Genomic DNA, 20,455 nt, shown 5'->3' on the forward strand with positions numbered 1-20,455 from the left:
TAAAGCTGAAAAGAGATAACTTTTAGATTCAAGCAAAGGCAGATTCACCTACGATAAGATACGGCCGAAAATGCCTACTGCTACCTAAACCCACTGAAATACAAAAGTACACTCAAGATGTTTATAGTTCTATAAACACCTATATAAGCAGTAAACATAGAATAGAAAAGCATATATTATAAGGAAAACTCCATCTAATCACTAATTTATTTTTATTTTTGTTTTTTTTTGAAACGGAGTCTCGCGCTGTTGCCCACGCTGGAGTGCAGTAGAGCGATCTCGGATCACTGCAAACTCCACCTCCCGGGTTCATGCCAGTCTCCTGCCTCAGTTTCCCCAGCAGCTGGGACTACAGGCACATGCCACCACGCTCGGCTAATTTTTTTTATTTTTAGTAGAGACAGGGTTTCACTGTGTTAGCCAAGATGGTCTCGATCTCCTGACCTTGTGATCCACCCACCTCTGCCTCCCAAGGTGCTGGGATTACAGTTGTGAGCCACCGCGCCTGGCCACTAAACACTAATTTAATACAACATTCAGAATTTTTTTTTTTTTTTTTACTGCAGGCACCATGGCTCACACTTGTAATTCCAGCTACTTGGGAGGATGGGTTGAAGCCAGGAGTTTGAGACAAGACTGGGCAAAACTGGGAGACACTATCTCCAAAAAAAAAAAAAAAATTTTTAAGGAAAAATAAAGCATTTTTATTAAATAACTAAAAAAGGAAGAGGGAGTTATTGAAATATTATTACTCATAAATGAAATTAACATTAAAATCGGCCAGACATATGGCTCATGCCTATAATCCCAGCACTTCAGGAGGCCAAGGTGGGCAAATTTCCTGAGCTCAAAAGTTCAAGACCAGCCTGGGCAACATGGCAAAACCCCATCTCTACAGAAAAAAAAATACAAAAAAAAATTAGCCAGGTGTGGTGGCATGTGCTTGTAGTCCCTGCTACTTGGGAGGCTGACATGGGATCACTGGGGCTCAGGAGGTCGAGGCTGCAGTGAGCCATGTTCACGCCACTGCACTACAGCCTAGGTTGGGTGACATAGTGAGACCCTGTCTCAAAAACAAAAAACAAACATCGAAACAAAACATTAAAACTGACAAGGGTCCATACTGATGAGTGAATTTCTTTTTTTTTTTTTTTTTCCGAGACAGAGTTTCTCGCTCTGTTGCCCAGGCTGGAGTACAGTGGCAGAATCTCTACTCACTGCAACCTCCGTCTCCCAGTTTCAAGCAATTCTCCTGTCTCAGCCCCCCAAGTAACTGGGATTACAGGCACATGCCACCAAACCCAGCTAATTTTGTATTTTTAGTAGAGCTGGAGATTCACCTAAGGGAATTTTTTAAAAAGAAGACTAGATAAATCTCTGGTGAAAAATAACTCCAAATAACTTACATAGATAGGCTACACTCAAGGAGGTACAATGTAACTTCTTGCACATTAAGTGTGAGCTAAGCATAATGACTTCCTTCCAAAGAGTACAGTATGGAGAGAAACGGAGGGCAGGGAGTCGGGAGTAACTTCACAGTGAATAAACTGACAATATCTCAGCCAGGTGATCAAGGAAACATCAATAGTGATAAGTCATGCTTAATGTATGTACTCTTGATATGACAGGATAAGTCTCAACTGAGAGACATCTATAAAAATACCTGACTCTTCAAAACTGTCAAGGTCATTAAACACAAAATCTGAGAAACTGTCATAACCAGGAAGATCCTAAGGAGACATCACTACTAAAAGTACTGTGGTATCCTGAATGGGATCTTAGATGCAAAAAAAAAAAGGACATTGGGTAAAAACTAAAGAAATCTCAATAAACTATGAACTTTAAATAACAATATATCCGTACTGGTTCACTAACTGTAACAAATGTACCAATCTAATGTTAGATATTAATAGGAGAAATTCTGGATACTGAGAGAATTAGGAATAAGTAAAAAGAAAAAAAAACCGGAATTCTCTGCACTGTGTTCTTAATTTTTCTATAAATCTAAAACTCTTCTAAAATATAAAGTTTTAAAAACTGACAATAATTGACTTGGTAGCAATGAAGGAGAAATGTTTTGAACACACTTTTAAAATGCAAAGACAGATGATAATTTCAGATAAGCTAACAGACTTAAAAAGCAGACCAACGTAGATACAGTAAATTTAGTATAGCAGACAAAAATATAGTACCATGGAAAGAAAAATTAAGAACCTTATTTTATTTTTAAGTAAAACTACCGACAACAATAAAAACATTTTCCCAGGCTTAATCAACACTGCTTTCCCAATTTTAAAGCAAACTCAAAAAGATTTTCTAGTTTTTCAAGGGTTTTCAGCTCAAAAGAAGTTTAAGTGCTATTTTCTAAATAATGAAATTATAGTTAATAGCAGGGCAAAGAAATATGACATTAAGTTGAAATTTAACAAATTATTTCAAGAATCAAATTTTAGAGATGAACCTAGAATACTTTATCTTCAGAGCCCTGGGATTGGCATCACCCAGTTATTACAAATATTTGGCCAAATTAACTTATTCTTTAGAAACTGTTTAAGTCTAGCTTTTTTTTTTTTTTTTTTTTTTTTTTTAGACAATGTCTCCCTGTGTCACCCAGGCTGGAGTGCAGTGGCAGGATCTCAGCTCACTACAACCTCCACCTCCTGGATTCAAGCTATTCTCCTGCCTCAACCTCCTGAGTAGCTGGGATTGCAGGCGCTCACCACCACACCCGGCTAATTTTTTGTATTTTTCGTAGAGACAGGGTGGCCAGGCTAGTCTCGAACTCCTGACCTCAAGTGATCCACCCACCTTAGCCTCTCAAAGTGCTGGAATTACAGGCCCAAGCCACCGAGCCTGGCCCAAGTATGGCTTTTTAAAGGAAGTCAAGGTTGGGGAGAAAAATATGCCAAAATAAAATAGAGGAATAAAAAAAATCCAAAACAGGACTCCACCTCACACATTGAAAATTAAGTACCAGAGAAATTACAGATTTAATTATTTTTTAAAAAACAAAACTATGTCAGCATGTAGTTGAATAAATTTTAACAACCTTAGGATTAAATACAAACTTGCACCAAATGCAGAATCTATAAAGAAGGTGAAAAATAATAGCTCACAGATATGTTTCGTTTGGCTGTGTTTTTAAAGTTTTGAGTTAGGTGCCCAAAAAACTATTAGCGGCCACCACTTCAGAGACATCACATAGCCACTCCAGCTTCTACTGAACTATAGGAAGACCTGAGAATTTTGGGCCCATTTTTCCATATGACAAGAATCCACTGATGCAGTTGTCCCTTTCGAAGAAGTGCCTGTACTCTACCTCACCAGAGTCCAACTCTATCCCCCAAATTCAGGCTAATTTCACTATATATGGTACCTAGTCAGTTTCCATAAACATTGGCCTTTGAACACCCCATTCCATTAAGGAAAAGATTACAAATTTGACTAAGTTGTGTATAAAAGAAAGAAAAACAGTCAAAGCTTTGCCAACCAGCAAATACTAGGCAAATAAACCAGAGCAAAAGGACCAGCTGCAAGCACTGAATATATTTAACTCTAGAACTAAGGTTTTTTAAATGTGGGGATTAAGTTAAAAGAACACAATATAAATGTCATAATATATATATATATATATATATATATTTTTTTTTTTTTTTTTTTTTTTTTTTTGAGACAGAGTCTCGCTCTGCCGCCCAGGCTGGAGTGCAGTGGCGTGATCTTGGCTCATTGCAAGCTCCGCCTCCCGGGTTCATGCCATTCTCCTGCCTCAGCCTCCGGAGTAGCTGGGACTACAGGCGCCCGCCACCTCGCCCGGCTAGTTTTTTTGTATTTTTTAGTACAGACGGGGTTTCACCGTGTCAGCCAGGATGGTCTCGATCTCCTGACCTCGTGATCCGCCCGTCTCGGCCTCCCAAAGTGCTGGGATTACAGGCTTGAGCCACCGCGCCCGGCCAATATTTTTATATTATCAAGAAAATAACAAAAAAAAAAGGAAGTGGGAAAGGGAGAAGACAGGTTAAGTTAAAGATAGGAAGAAATGAAGGAAGGGGAGAAAAAAGATAGGGAGAAATAAGAGAATATTATTTAAATAAAATAGTAGACGTTAAAGCTGACAATAAACAGCAGCAAACGTTATCTGCAAGATTGCTATGATGTGACTGTCCATTACAATCCACAGCAATCAGCCCATATTGATTGATTGAGACTGGGATCTGCACACTTTAAGATCGCACTGTCACACAAGCTGCCTTCCGTTAAAGCAAAAATTCTTCAAGTATTACCATTCGATTTAGAAACTGAATGACCAGCATATAAATCTTTTGTTTGATAACTTGTAATGTTTAGATTCTCAGGTAAAGAAACTACTAATTAGTGTAAATAGTCTAGACACCCTTCTGAAAATTGTTAAGAGTCAAAAACTCAAAAAACTACTCCAAGATGTGTATCTAAAATCAAAGATATTTGTAAGAAACTAAAAATTGGGGCACAGCCTAAAATTTTTCATTACATCCCAAAACAGGAAAATCAGTAGTGATCATGATGTTAATAACCATAGTAGATATGTTTTTTTAAAGATTAAGCAACATAATCAAGGCCAAGATAACGCATTACAATAAAGATAATAATGAAAACTGCAGCCATAAAAAAGAATGAGTTCATGTCCTTTGCAGGGACATGGATGAAGCTGGACGCCATCATTCTCAGCAAACTAACATAGGAACAGAAAACTAAACACTGCATGTTTTCACTCATAAGTGGGAGATGAACAATGAGAACACATGGATGCAAGCAGGGGAATATCACACACCAGAGCCTGTCGGGGGGTGGGAGGCAAGGGGAGGGAGAGCATTAGGACAAATACCTAATGCATGTGGGGCTTAAAACCTAGATAACAGGTTGATAGGTACAGCAAACCACCATAGCACATGTATAACTATGTAACCTGCACATTCTGCACATGTATCCCAGAACTTAAAATTTAAAAAAAAAAAAAAAAAAAAAAGATAATGAAAATTTTAAATTAACTTCCCACTGGTACATCGAATATATAAAATAGATGTTTGCAGCCAAAACATGAGAGAGAAAAGTATTCTTCTATTTATACACCTAAATATATTACTAAAGGACAAGGAAGACCCTTCCTCCAAAATTATAAAAACAAGCACGTAATTGGGAGACTGAGGCGGGTGGATCACAAGGTCAGGAGATGGAGACCATCCTGGCTAACATGGTGAAACCCTGTCTCTACTAAAAATACAAAAAAATTAGCCAGGCGCGGTGGCGGGCGCCTATGGTCCCAGCTACTCGGGAGGCTGAGGCAGGAGAATGGTGTGAACCCAGGAGGCGGAGCTTCAAGTGAGCCAAGATAGCACCACTGCACTCCAGCTGCCTGGGCAACAGAGTGAGACTCCCTCTCAAATAAACAAACAACCACATAAACAAAAGTAACCAAACTAAGATGAGAAATGCGGGAGGAGAATACCAGGTTGTAAGAATGAACAAAGAAAATATCACTTGCTTCACCATGACACATTTTTTTCTTACATAAGATAATAGGATAAAAAAGACCTAGACATGGTTTTTAAACTAAAGGGAAGAATTATGGAGACAGAGAAGAGAAAAATATGCAAACTGAAAGAGGTGCTGAAAGAAATGAAATCAAGGATAGAGAGAAAGAGGAAAAAAACAAAAAGAAGAGGAGAGAGGAAAAAGAGGAGAAACAGGGAAGAAAGAAAAAAGAAAACCAAAAAAAAAGTTGCCGGTCTATTACCTTCTTGAAGACCAGGATGTATCACCTGCTTGTGCCGCAAAGACTTCAAATCTTCTATCAACTCCTTTTCCAACTGGGAAATTCTTGCTCTGTAACCTACTCCCAAAATAAATAGTAATAAAATAAGCTACTGTACACTACAAACGAATGTTGAATGTTTCATTACTGGAGCCCAAACCACAAATATAACTCATTTTATACTATTTTATAATACCTGAGTCATTTGTGGTTGATGCCTGAAGACTAGAAGATTCTTCTGTTGTCCCATCAACTGCATGAATGTCTAGAGCTTCCTATAAAAAAAAAAAAAAAAAAAAAAAAAAAGGTAGTTCATATTGCTTCTGAAAAATTAAATGTAAAACTGGATTTAAAAAAATTGAAGACCAGAAGGAAAATATGTCCATGCCTACAGTTACATTAAAATTGGAAGAACAGGAGCAATTTTTTCACACTTTTTGATATTTTCTAAGTGTTCTACATTAATATTACTTTAATAATCACAAGGGGGAAAGGGGAAAGTAAAAAAATGTGAATGTGATATCATACTGAGCTAACTGACCTCAAAGTATATAATTTGCATGTTCATTTCTCATTGCCTATATTCAGATAGCTTACTCAGCTAACAAGGGAGGAAAAGAACAGCTAGAAGGGATTAAATATCTAACATCTGTGTAGTCAATTAAGAAAGACAGCCTGGCAGGGTGGCTCACACCTATAATCCCAGCACTTTGGGAGGCCAAGGCGGGTGGATCACAAGGTCAGGAGACTGAGACCATCCTGTCCACATGGTGAAACCCTGCCTCTACTAAAATAAAAAAATTAGCTGGGTGTGGTGACGCACACTTGTAGTCCCAGCTACTTGGGAGGCTGAGGCAGGGGAACTGCTTGAACCTAGGAGAGAGGCTACAGTGAGCTGAGATTGTGCCACTGCACTCCAGCCTGGCGACAGAGCAAGACTCCGTATCAAAAAAAAAAAAAAGGGGCCAGGCACGGTGGCTCACGCCCGCAATCCCAGCACACTTTGGGAGGCCGAGGCAAAAGGATCACGAGGCAGGAGATCGAGACTATCCTGGCTAACACAGTGAAACCCTGTCTCTACTAAAAATACAAAAAAAAATTAGCCGGGTGTGGTAGTGAGCACCTGCAGTCCCAGCTACTCGGGAGGATGAGGCAGGAGAATGGTGTGAACACAGGAGGGGGAGCTTGCAGTGAGCCGAGATTGTACTACTGCACTCCAGCCTGAGCAACAGACCGAGACTCCATCTCAAAAAAAAAAAAAAAGAAAAGAAAAGAAAAAAGAAAAAAAGAAAGACTAGGCTTCTATAAAAATTTCAAAGAAAAATAATCTGGTTGAAGAGTCAGAGTGGAATAGAGAGACTGTCAATGTGTAAGACAGCAGAGTTAAGATGACTATTAATATTTGGTTCTCCAATGGTACTCTACTACTACTATTGAAAACCGGGGATGGGAGCAGTGGCTCATGCATGTAATCCCAGCACTTTGGGGAGGCTGAAGCAGGCAGACTGTTGGAGGTCAGAAGTTCGAAACCAGCTGGCCAACATGGCAAAACCCTGTCTCTACCAAAATTACAAAAACTAGCTGGGTGTGGTGGCACACGCCTGTAATCCCAGCTACTCATGAGGCTGGGGCACGAGAACGGCTTGACCCGGGAGACAGAGATTGCAGTGAGCTGAGATCGCGCCACTGAACTCCAGCCTGGGCAACAGAGCGAGAACTCTGTCTCAAAAAAAAAAAAAAGAAAAGAAAACCAGGAGGTAAAAGAAATGGAGTGTCGCCAAAGAGCTAGTAAATATTTCATGTATTTTTAGGCCTTTCCAAAATCCATAATGATGATAATTCCAGTAAGACCCGAAGATTTTTTTTAAACACAGCTATGCAAAAATCATGAACTGAAATCTAAGATATAATTTTTTAAGTCTATTCAAATGAAGTATCTTAAGTTATTCTTATTAACTAAACCAAACATTTTGGAGACACTTCCCTCCCAACTCCACCCACCCATACACCCTCACAAAAAGATGTCACAAAACTAGATTCCAAATCGAGTTAGTTACAAGCCAGTATACAATTCAAGTGCAACTAATTAGCCTTTAAAAGAATCCTGAAAATTACAATCTTACCTTTGATTCAAAGGAAACAAAGAGAACACCATCCACATCTTCCAGATCAGGCTTCACATCTGGAAAAGTACTCCCAGGGCCTACAGGTGTATTCTTTGTAGAAATTAAAGACTTTCCTGTGTTTTTAGGTGGTCGTCCTGCCTTACAGAGTTTCAATTTTCGTGGCCTTCCTCTTTTTCCAGGGACATTTGGAGAGGCATTCTGATTAGCATTCACTACCTTTGGGGGTGTTGCAATCTTAAGCATAGTTGTTCTCTTTCTGCCCAAGTCCTCTTTTCCTGAAAGTAAGTCTCCAACTGAACCCTTTGAACTGTCAAGTATTCCTTCTGTGTTAATGCTATCAGATATATCAGGATATTTCCACTGAGAGTCTTTCAGTAAGGGATATTTTTGTACCACTCGGAGATCTGATGAATGTTTTCTAAGACCATTTTCTGATTCCTTGCCTAAGCAGAAGGCAGTCTCATTGGAATTTTCAATGTATGTAGGCAAATATTCCAATTCTGCCAACATAGAAGATTTATCCTTTCGAGATGTGGAAAGCATGTTATCAGGGAGTTCAGAAATCTTCACTGTGCTTCTAGTGACAGCACAGGGCTCCAGATAGACTACTGGCATCTTTCCAGTGTCTAATTTGAACATTTTAGCTTTAGCAACACCTGATGGGCTGCTTGGAAGCCATTTAGAAGATAGATGGTCAGCTTCTGGGTTGTCAACTTTATTGTGCCTCTTTAGCTGTTTCTCTAGTATAGGATCATCATCACTGTTTGAGTATACATCTGTCTCTTCATCTGTCTCTTCCTGTTTCACAGTGACCCCTTCTGGGCACTCACCAAGTTCGTAGTCATAATCATCTAGAGGTTCCTCTTTAATAACAACATTGAAGCTTCCATTCTGGTCTAATGGTGAGGCTACATGGGAGTCATCTTCAAAACTGCTGGCAATAAGACTGGAGAGAGAGGGGAGAAAGGGATTTTAAAAGTACAAAATGATCCATAAACAAGACTCAAAGAGGGAAAGAAAAAAAAAAAAAAAAGATGTTAGGAATCCAAGTAATACATCAGATTTCCTGAGTCATTCCTCAAAAACACTAAAAAACTCTAAAAATCCACATGATGATTAACAACCCTGTAAAGCAAACACACATCCATCACAACTAAGAATTGCAACAAACAGGAAAGGGCCATCAAACTGCCAGCTGATATTTTCCTGTATGTTTGAGATTAAATTCACATAACATAAAACATAATATTTCAGCTATTTTAGAATATACAATTCACTGGTTTTTAGTATAGTCTTGATGTTGCCAGGTGATTTTTCAACTTTAAAATTGAAAAACTCACTTTCAATATAAAGATTTCACCACTAATTCTTCCAAAATAAAAGATAGAGCAGTTGAAGGCAAATACGTATGACCCAGATATATTGTGTATTAATTCATCAAAAAGCAACATAAACATCTAGTTTCCCCCTCCCTCCCAATCAGCCATTAAAAGTCTAAGAACTATATCAATGTATCTTGAGAAATAAAAGAAATAGTAGAAATAAAAAATTGGGTTAAGATTCCACATAACAGGTGTAATGGCTCACACCTGTAATCCCAACACTTTGGGAGGCCGAGGCAGGCGGATCACAAGGTTAAGAGATTGAGACCATTCTGGCCAACATGGTAAAACCCCGTCTCTACTAAAACTAGAAAAACCAGCTGGGCATGGCAGCACATGCCAGTAGTCCCAGCTACTTGGGAGGCTGAGGCAGAATAATCGCTTGAACCCGGGAAGCGGAGGTTGCAGTGAGCCGAGATCACGCCACTGCACTCCAGCCTGGCGACAGAGCGAGACCCTGTCTCAAAAAAAAAAAAAGAAAAAAAAGATTCCACATAAAGTAATACGACTGGAATTAGAATTCTCAGCTTCAGAAATTCCAAAACTGCACCTCTCATTTCCCCCCACCAAAATACCCATACAAGTCAACATGTTAGCAGTACAAGAAAGCAGGATGAAAACTGCTTTGAGAAAAACTATACACACCCACTATATATATATTCACTAACAAATAATATGTATGTAACAAGGGACTGTGGGCATTTTTTTTTAAATAGTTCAAAGTCTATGACTGAAAATAGCATTTATAGCCAGGCATGGTGGCACATGCCTGTAGTAGCAGCTATTCAGAAGAACTGAGGTGCCAGAACTGCTTGTGCCCAGGAGTTCAAGGCTGCAGTGAGCTACAATCACACCCTGAACTAAAGCATGGGCAACAGAGCAGGACGCCTCCTCTAAAATAAATAAATAAAAATTTTAAAATTTTAAAAATAAGAAAACAGCATTTATGCAACTAAAATATTTTCCTCTGATCAGTCACTTTTTTTTTCTCTGAGATGGAGTCTTGCTCTGTCACCCAGACTCGAGTCCAGTGGCATGATCTCAACTCACTGCAACCTTCACCTCCAAGGTTCAAACAATTCTCCTGCCTCGGCCTCCTGAGTAGCTGGGATTATAGGCATGCACCACCACGCCCGGCTAATTTTTGTATTTTTAGTAGCAATAGGGTTTTACCATGTTGGCCAGGCTGGTCTCGAACTCATAACCTCATGATCCGTCCACCTCGGCCTCCCAAAGTGCTGGGATTACAGGCGTGAGCCACCACGCCCAGCCTAGTCACTTTTTTAAAAGTTAGGTAGGTAGGTTTCCATTAGTAGTGTGAAATAGCTCAGAGCAGACTGACCCTCCTCCACTTAGAACTAGAAAAGTTACACTAAACAGTTTTTTCCCCCCAGAATATTTCTTAAAATCTATTTGAAGACATCAAAAAGCCAGCAAGGCAGTGATTTGAGGGGCAAAATCACAAGAAAAGGCAATAAAATTAAATACCCCCAATCAAGATATTTTCACATCCATTACTTTTATTACCTAATTTATCTCCCTAAAATATTGAACTATATTTACATTACTTGCCTGTTCAAAAGCATTTCAAAGGCTTCTGAAACTAAAGAAAAAAGTATCTGGGATGTTTTTCAAAGCCCAATATAATTTATCTTCAGCCATTTCAGCCTCATCTTAAACAATAACCTACATTATACTCCATAGGATCCAATCACATGGAAAATATTAGTGTCTCTGTCCAATAAAATACATTTTCAACACCAATCCATCATTAATGAATGAAGCACTATTTTTTTCACTACTTGCTAACCCAATTAAAGTCACTGTCTTTGTAAAACTTTATAAAACTTAAAATAGGCACTAGCAATTACTACATGAATGTGTAGTTACTTGTTCCTTGCACAATTTCTACTTAAGATTTTAACCTTACTTCAAAATCCTCCAATAGAAGCCGGGTGTGGTGGCTCACGTCTGTAATTCTAACCCTTTGGGAGGCAGAGGCAGGCAGATTGCCTGAGCTCAGGAGTTTGAGACCACTCTGGGGGCAACATGGTGAAACCCATCTCTACTAAAACAATAGGCTGGGTGCAGTGACTCACACCTATAATTCTAGCAGTTTGGGAGGCTGATGCGGGCGGATTAACTGAGGTTAGGTGTTCAAGACCAGCCTGACCAACATGGTAAAACTCCGTCTCTACTAAAAATACAAAAAATTAGCGGGGTGCAGTGGCGCACACCTGTAATTCCAGCTACTCGGGAGGCTGAGGCAGGAAAATCGCTTGAATCTAGGAGGCAGAGGTTGCAGTGAGCTGAGATCACACCACTGCACTCCCGCCTGGGCAACAGAGCGAGACTTGGTCTCCAAAAAAAAAAAAAAAAAAAAGGCAGGCTTTGTGGTGCACACCTCTAGTCCCAACTACTCAGGAGGCTAAGGCAGGAAAATTGCTTGAACTTGGGAGGCAGAGGTTGCACCACTGCACTTCAGCCTGGGCAACAGAGTGAGACTCCGTCTCAAACTAAAAAAAAAAAAAGAAAAGAAAAGAAAAGAAAAAGAAAATCCTCTAGTGGAAGATTTCCACCTCCAATTAGAATGTGGAAGATCACAAAAGATCATCACTTTTGCCATAACAATGAGAAGACACTAAATTATTTTTCTTACAAGATACTGAAAACATTTGGACATAAATACGTCTAAATGAAGTGAATTACAGAAGGGGACTAGCCTTCCCTAGGTGACCGGAGATAGCTACTGCTTTCAACCCTAAGCAGCATTTGCACTGCGTGAACATAGAGTAAGGAGAGAAAAAAGCAACTATAGGCAAAGGATCTGCAAAACCACGGAAAAACCAACTTTTAATGCCCGAGCATGGGCAGAATCTCGAGGATCCCAAATAGAAAACTAGTTCTCACTGCTGTCCAATTACCACCCACTCCAGAGGACTTCTGCAGAATAAACAGCGTGCTGCAGAAAGGCTGCCCTGGAAATAAGAGAACACGTAGTCTACCAATGCTTAGGTCCTAAGGTCCTGCCAGGGACAGAAGACCAATCACTCCTCCTTTGACACAGCTGAAACGTGAGGTGAGCTGAAATTTACAGAAATAGGAAGCCACTTGAAATCACCTCGACTAGAAGGACAGAGAAACAAACAAACAAAAACAAACCGTGTCAGAGATCTCTGGGACAACATGAAATGATCTAACATACTAGTAACCGCCCTTCCAAAAAGACAAGAGAAACAAAGTGAAGAAATACTTGAAAAGAAAATGAACAAAAATCTTCAAAAGCAAAAGATTTTATCCCACAGATCCAAGCTCAGTAAGCAACAATGAGGGACAAACAGAAGGGAAAAAAAAAAGTCATTATCTAGGCACATCAAGGTCAGGCTGCTGAAAATGAAAGACGAAGCGAAAAATCCTGAAAGCAGCAGAGGGAAAAACAGACATTACACTGGAGGAACAACAAAAAGAACAACAGACTCACTAGTGACTCACTGGAAAGTCAGAAGACAATATACTTTACCCCACATCACGAAGTGTTGAAAGAAAAACTCCCAATCTAATGTTCTATATCTATCAAAAGAAGCCTTTAAACTTGAAGACATTTTTGGACAGCTGAGATCATTTAGACTGCATAAAAATACTCCTCAGCTCAGAAATAAGACAAAGATATCGGTTCTTGCCACTTCTACTTACTTGTACTAGAGATTCTATCAGGATGATTAGGCAAGAAAAAGAAATAAAAGGCATCCAGATTGAAGAGGAAAAAGCAAAACTAACTCTATTCACAGGTAACATGACCTTGTATATGGAAAATACTAAAGAATTCGCTAAAGAACTATTAGAACTAATCAGTTTACCAAGATTCCAGGATCCAAGACACACACACACACAAATAGTTTTTCTACAAACTAGCAATGAATATCAAAAGTGAAATGAGAAAATAATTCCATTTTATAATAGCATCAACAAGAATAAAATAGGAATAAATTTAACAAAAGAAGTTCAAGACTTATACATAGAAAACTATAAAACATTGTTGAAACAAAGACCAAAATAAATAGAAAAATATCCCACGTTTATGGGAAAAAAATATTTCATATTGGTAAAACAGCAATAATCCCTAAAGTGATCTACAAATTCAATGCAATATCTACCAAAATCCTATCTGTGACTTTTTTTTTTTTTTAAAGCGACAAACAAACTGACCCTAAAATTCACATGAAAATGCAAGGGATTCACCAAAAAAAACCAAAGCAGTCTTGAAAATTAGAAACAAAGTTCTCAGAGGACTCACACTCCCAGGTTTCAGCTTATTACAAAGCTACAGTAATTAAGACAGTGTGTCTATTGGTTTGGTTGGGTTTTGAGACAAGGTCCTACTCTGTTGCCCAGGCTAGAGTGCAATGGCGCTGTCATACGTCACTGCAACCTCAAATTCCTGCAAACAAGTGATCCTCCCACTTTAGCCTCTCGAGTAGCTGGGACTACAGACACATACCACCGCACCACTCAGCTATTATTTTTATTTTTTTGTAGAGACAGGTTCTCTTTAGTAGAGACGGGGTTTCACCATGTTGGCCAGACTGGTCTCAAACTCCTGTGCTCAAGCTATCCTCCTGCCTTGGCCTCCCAAAGTGCTGAGATTATAAGCATGATCCACCGTGCCCAGTCAGCAGTGTGATACTGACATAAGACTAGATACACAGATCAACTAACGGAATTGCAAGTCCAGAAACAAATGCCCACATTTATGTCAACTGATTCAATTGCCAAGGTGCCAAGACAATTCAACAGAGGAAAAAATGGTCTTTTCAACACAAAAAAACTGTGTTCACGCAAAGACTTGTACACAAATGTTCACAGCAACATTATTCATAACAGCCAAAAACTGAAAACCTTACTGTCCAACTGATGAATAAATAAAATGTGGCAATGTCCACACAATAAAATATTATTTGACAATAAAAAGAAACAAAGTACAGATACATGCTACACATGGATGAATCTTAAAAACATCAAGTTTAAGTAAAACAAGTTAGGCATGAAAGACCACATATTAAATGATACCATTTATATAAAATATCCAAAATACGCAAATCTACAGAGACAGACAGGTGGTTGTGTTGGATTGGGTGGAGCTTGAGAGTAGCTGAGGGAAAATGGGAAGTTACTTTAATGAGTTTTCTTCCTGGGGTGCTGAGAATGTCCTAAAACTGACTGCAGCACTGAAGTAATGGTTGCACAATCCTGTGAATATATTAAAAACCATTGAACTCTACACTTTCAGTTGGTGGGTGAATTTTATGTAGATTTTATTGTATGTGAATTATATCTCAATTTTTTAAAAGTTTTTAAAAAAATAACTCTTAAAGGAAGTTCTTCAGACTGTTAGAAAATGAAACAATATGGGCCAGGTGTGGTGACTGAGGCTGAGGTGGATGGATCACTTGAGGCCAGGAGTTCAAGACCAGCCTGGCCAACATGGCAAAACCCTGTCTCTACTAAAAATACAAAAATTAGTCAGGCGTGGTGGTGCACACCTGTAGTCCCAGCTACTCGGGAGGCTAAGGCAGGAGAATCACCTGAACCTGGTAGGCAGAGGTTGCAGTGAGCTGAGATAGCACCACAGCACTCCAGCCTGGGCGACAGAGTGAGATCCTATCTCAAACAAAAAAAAAAAAGAAAAGAAAAAAAATGAACCAAAATAAACACAGATCCAGAAACAAATGAAAATAAATAAATAAATAAGTAGATATAAAAGACTTTTTCTTATATTATTTAAACGACTACTGACTGATTTCTTTTTATTTTTAAGGAGAGAGGGAAAGAGGGAGAGGAGAAGGAGAGAGGGAGAGAAGGAGAAAGGGAGAAAGGAAGGGAGGAAAGAGAAGGGAGAAGGGAGGGAAAGAGGTAGGGAGAGGAAGAGGGAGGGAAGGCAAGGGAAGGCAAGAGGGTGAGAGCGAGTCAGAGAGAGGGAGAGGACACACACCGACTACTGACTGTTTAAAGCAAATAAAGTAACAAAGTTTAGAGGCTTATATCACATAGAAGGACATCAACTATAACTGCATTAGCAGTTCGTATTCAAATTATATTCAATAAATTAAGGATGCACATTGTAATTCATATAACCACTGCTATATACTGAATTGTGTCCCCCACCAAATTTGTATGTGGAAGCCCAAACAGGGCTTTATGAGAAAATTAGGGTTAAAAGATGTTTTATGGGTGGGACCCTAATCCAACAGGATGGTGGGCTGATACGAAGAGGAAAAGAGACATCCCCCGCTCCCCCTATATGTGGACATAGCAAGAAAGCAGCTATATATGTAAGCCAAGATGAGACATGAGAAACCAAACCCTGCCAGAACTTTGATCTTGGACTTTCTAGCCTCTAGAACTGTGGGAAAAAAAAAAACTTCTGTTGCTTAAGCCAGCCAATCTATGATATTTTGTTACTGCAGCCTGAGTAGACAAATGCAACCACTAAAAAAATTACAAAGAGGTAATGTTTATATAAATGAAATTTGAAAAGCTCAATTCACACAAAAACAGGGAAAGATAAACAGATAAGAGAAGCAGGAAATAGTAAGAATGACATGGTTAAAACTCAGCTACATAAGTAATGGCATTAAATGTAAATGAACAAAACAGTCCAATTGTAACAGGGGATAAAGAAACAAGTCCAACTATAAGCTATTTAAAAGAGTTGCAACATAAATTCAACGAAGAAGAATTAAAATACAAGGAGGGAAAAAGATAAACTATGCAAAAACTTATCAGAAGGAAACCAATATGGCTCAATAACATCAAACAAAGTAGACTTTAAAATAAGGAGTTTCAGGCCAGGCGCGGTAGCTCATGTCTGTAATCTCAGTACTCTGGTAGGACAAGGCGGGTGGATCACTTGAGGTCAGGAGTTCGACCTGGGCAACACGGTGAAACCCCATCTCTACTAAAATACAAAAAATTAGCTAGGCATGGTAGTGCCTGCCTGTAATCCCAGCTACTTGGGAAGCTGAGGCAGGAGAATCACTTGAACCCAGGAGGCCGATGTTGCAGTGAGCCGAGATCGCGCCATTGCACTCCAGCCTCAGCAACAGAGCGAGACTCCATCTCAAAACAAAATAAAAATAAAATAAATAAGGAGTTTTATCAGAGATAAAGAGGCACATAATTAAAACTTTATGAGCTCAATTCACCAAGAAAACATTAACAACCCAGAAGTGTATGTACCTAAATCATATAGCTTCAAAATATTTGAAGCAAAAATCTATAGTACCAAAAAGAGAAACAGACAAATCCACAACTATAGTAGGAGATTTTAACCCATCCTTCTCAGTAACTGACATTAAAAAAACCAGGAAGCAGAAGAACTGAATAATACTATCAATCAAACTTACTTGATAAGCCTTTATAGACCATTATATCCAACAACTGTACAATACACACATCCTTTTCAAGTATACATGAAGTATCAATTAGAAACAGATCACATGCTAGACAATAAAGCAAACCCTTGATAAATATCCAAAGATTTTAAGCCATATATTCTTTGACAACAATGGAATCAAACTACAAATCAATAACAAACATCAACATTTCAAATGTGTAGAATGTGCCTAAAGTAGTCCTCAAGAGTCAAATGTATAGTTTAAAATATATACAAATGAAAAAGTCTTAAATAAATTATCTAAGACAGGAGTTGATAAATTTTTTCTGTAAAGGGCTAAACAGTAAAAATTTTAGGCTTTGCAGTCCATACAGTCTCTGCTCCAACTACTCAACTCTGCCATCTTAGCACAAAAAACGCTACAGACAATACATAAACAAATGAGCATGACTGTCTTCCAAAAAATAGGACACTGAAATTTGAACTGTAATTTTCAATCACAAACAACTGTTCTTTTGTTTTTTTCCCCCAACTACTGAAAAGTGTAAAAATCATTCTTAGCTTACAAGCCAAGTAAAAATCAGTGGTAGGCACATATGATCCATGGGTCTTAGTCCACCAAACCCTAATCTAAGGAAAATTAAAGCAAAAACAAGTAAAGGAATTAATGATGAGAGAAAAATCAACGAAATAGAAAAAAACAAAGAACTTTAAGTCATGATTTGAAACCTGCCAACAAGAAAACTGTGTGGCTTCACTGATAAATTCTATCAAATACATAATGGAAAAAAAAAATAGCAACCTCGCACAAACTCAGCACATACAGAGAACAGAACACTTTGCAACATGTTTTATGAGGTAACCATGACCCTACTGCTAACACATCAGAAATAAAACTATAAACAAATATCCCACATGAATTTGGTACAAAAATCCTCAATAAAATATTAGCAAATTGAAACCAGTAACATTAAAAAGGATGATATCATCATGGCCAGGTAATGTTTAGCCCAAGAATATAAGAGTTGTATAACATCATCACTCCTCCCCTCTAAATCAATGTTAATTCACCATATTAACCAAATAAAAGGGAAAAAACATATGATATTTCAATGGATTTAGAAAAATCATTTGATGAAATTCAATACTCATTCTTAACAATACTCAGGAAAATGAGTAATAGTAGGAAAGTATTTCAATGTGATAAAGAGCACTACACAAAAACTACACCCAATATGCAATAAAAATACAGAGTGAGTTTCTCTATAAAAATACAGAGTGAGTTTCTCTAAGATCAGGAGACATGAATGACCACTCAAATTTTTTTTTATTTTAAGACAGCATCTGACTGTGTTGCCCATGCAGTGGTACAACCCTGGCTCACTGCAACCTCAACCTCCCAGGCTCAACTCAAGCTATCCTCCCATCTCAGACTCTCAAGTAGCTGGGCCTAGAGGTGTGTGCCACCATGCCCAGCTAATTTTTTAAGTTTATAGAGATGGGGGTGGGCTGGGTGGGTGTCACTATGTGGCCAGGGCTGCTCTCAAGCTCCTGAGCTCAAGTGATCCTCCTGCCTTGGCCTACCAAAGCGCTGGAATTAAAAGCGTAAGCCACTGCACCCTGCCTCAAAATTTATTTTCAACACAGTACTGGGAGTCCAAGCAATACAATAAAGCAAGAGAGAGAACAGTCACAAAGATTGGAAAAAAGATATAAAACTAATTTTGTTCACAGGTAACAATGCATATGTAGAAAATTTCTAAAGGAATCTATAAAGTAGTAAAAATCAGCTGAATTTCTATATACTATCAAAACTGAATTTTTTTTTTTTTTTAAGACAAGAGTCTTGCTCTGTCACCCAGGCTGGAGTGCAGTGGCACAATCTCGGTTCACTGCAAGCTCCATCTCTCAGGTTCACGCCATTCTCCTGCCTCAGCCTCCTGAGTAGCTGGGACTACAGGCGCCCACCACAACGCCCGGCTAATTTCTCTTTGTAACTTTAATCGAGACGGGGTTTCACCGTGTTAGCCAGGATGGTGTCGAACTCCTGACCTCATGATCCACCCTCCTCGGCCTCCCAAAGTGCTAGGAATACAGGCGTGAGCCACCGTGCCCAGCGAAAATTGGAAATTATTTGAAATGCCAATTACAAGGATCAGTTTTTAAAGCACCTAGGAATAAGTTTAATTAAAGACTGAAAATAATGGATTATGGTTGAGATAAACTAAATAAGATGTAAATAAACAGAGATATACACCATGTTTATCAGAAGATTCAATGATGTCAAGATATCAAGTCTTTTCAAATGGATCTATTATTCAAGGCAATTCCAGTGGTTTTTTTCACAGAAACCGACAAGCTGACTCAAAATTTATGTGGAAATACAAAGAACCTAGAATAATTCTACCAAAATAATGGGAGGTTCAAAGGCTTACATTACCAGATTCTAAGACTTACTATAAACCTACTATCAGTAAGACAGCATGGTATTGCCCAAAATAATAGAAAACATGGACAAATAAATCACTGGAACAGAATTTAGTATAAAATAAACCTACCTGTACACATATAGTCACCTGATTTTCCTAAGCAACAATGCAATTTAATGGAGAAAATATTTTCAATAAGTGATGCTAGAGTACCTAGCCATTTGCATGGAAAAATATGAACGCTGACCCTTCAGAGCATGTACAAAAATTTTTAATAATTCAAGATAGATCACAGACTTAAATGTGAAAACCAAAACTTTCCCCTTTCACGTATTTCACTTAACTGATGAAAACAGCTATCTCTTTATCAATTTTTTTTACAACTTTACTGTATAAGTTACATAATATAAAACCCACCCGCTGGCCGGGCGCGGTGGCTCAAGCCTGTAATCCCAGCACTTTGAGGCCGAGACGGGCGGATCACGAGGTCAGGAGATCGAGACCATCCTGGCTAACACGGTGAAACCTCGTCTCTACTAAAAAATACAAAAAACTAGCCGGGCGAGGTGGCGGGCGCCTGTAATCCCAGCTACTCAGGAGGCTGAGGCAGGAGAATGGTGTAAACCCGGAAGGCGGAGCTTGCAGTGAGCTGAGATCCGGCCACTGCACTCCAGCCCGGGCGACACAGCCAGACTCCTTCTCAAAAAAAAAAAAAAAACCCACCCGCATTTTAAGTGTTAACTCAATAATTTTTAATAAATGTATGTTATTAGCCATTACCAAAATCCAGTTTCCCTTTATCTGTTTTTTAAAGGTTAAGCAAGCAAAAACTACAGAAAAGCCACAAGTCAATCGATTTCCAGAATCAAGCCCACTCTTTTCCCTTTCCCAGTTATCTCAGTTCTTATGTATATCACATATAAATGACATTCTATATCAAGTAATTTAAGATTAATGCTTAAATAACTTGCTATTGTTCTCTCGGTATCTTCGCGTTTCAAGACATAACTCTCATAATGTAGAAAAAAAATTTTTATCTTCTTTTCATTTAGCACACAACACGCAGTTTGTTTGCAGTAGCTGGGAAACTCCCTGAGGCTAGATCTTGGCTGCTACTGCAATAACTGCTTTCACATCTTCCTGAGAAATTGAACTTGCTAAGTTATAAACACTCTAAGAAAGGATTTCTTCTATTTTCCAACAAAAACTTTATACATAATACACGAAACCTTGCCTTGGGGACAGAATTTTACAAACAGTTAAGTTTCATTCTTCTAAGAAGTCTCTTCTATCCAAATAAATTAGGCAAAAGAATACCTAGGCAAAAATCAATGAAT

At 38.6% G+C, this 20,455-nt stretch overlaps 1 protein-coding gene across 17 annotated transcripts in view; it reads right to left on the reverse strand.

Annotated features, from left to right (window-relative positions):
• MGA (MAX dimerization protein MGA) overlaps positions 1-20,455 on the reverse strand; it is a 168,032-nt gene that overhangs the window by 60,387 nt on the left and 87,190 nt on the right. For all 17 annotated transcript variants that reach the window (XM_021940454.2, XM_031668812.1, XM_031668802.1 and 14 more), the window contains 3 exons: positions 7,912-8,860; positions 5,985-6,063; positions 5,771-5,866 (listed from right to left, as the gene is read on the reverse strand). In XM_021940454.2, the coding sequence (XP_021796146.2) occupies positions 5,771-5,866; positions 5,985-6,063; positions 7,912-8,860 (1,124 nt within the window). The remainder of the gene's footprint in view (positions 1-5,770; positions 5,867-5,984; positions 6,064-7,911; positions 8,861-20,455) is intronic.

Source organism: Papio anubis, chromosome 7 (assembly GCF_008728515.1).
Source record: "Papio anubis isolate 15944 chromosome 7, Panubis1.0, whole genome shotgun sequence".
Taxonomy (NCBI): domain Eukaryota; kingdom Metazoa; phylum Chordata; class Mammalia; order Primates; family Cercopithecidae; genus Papio; species Papio anubis.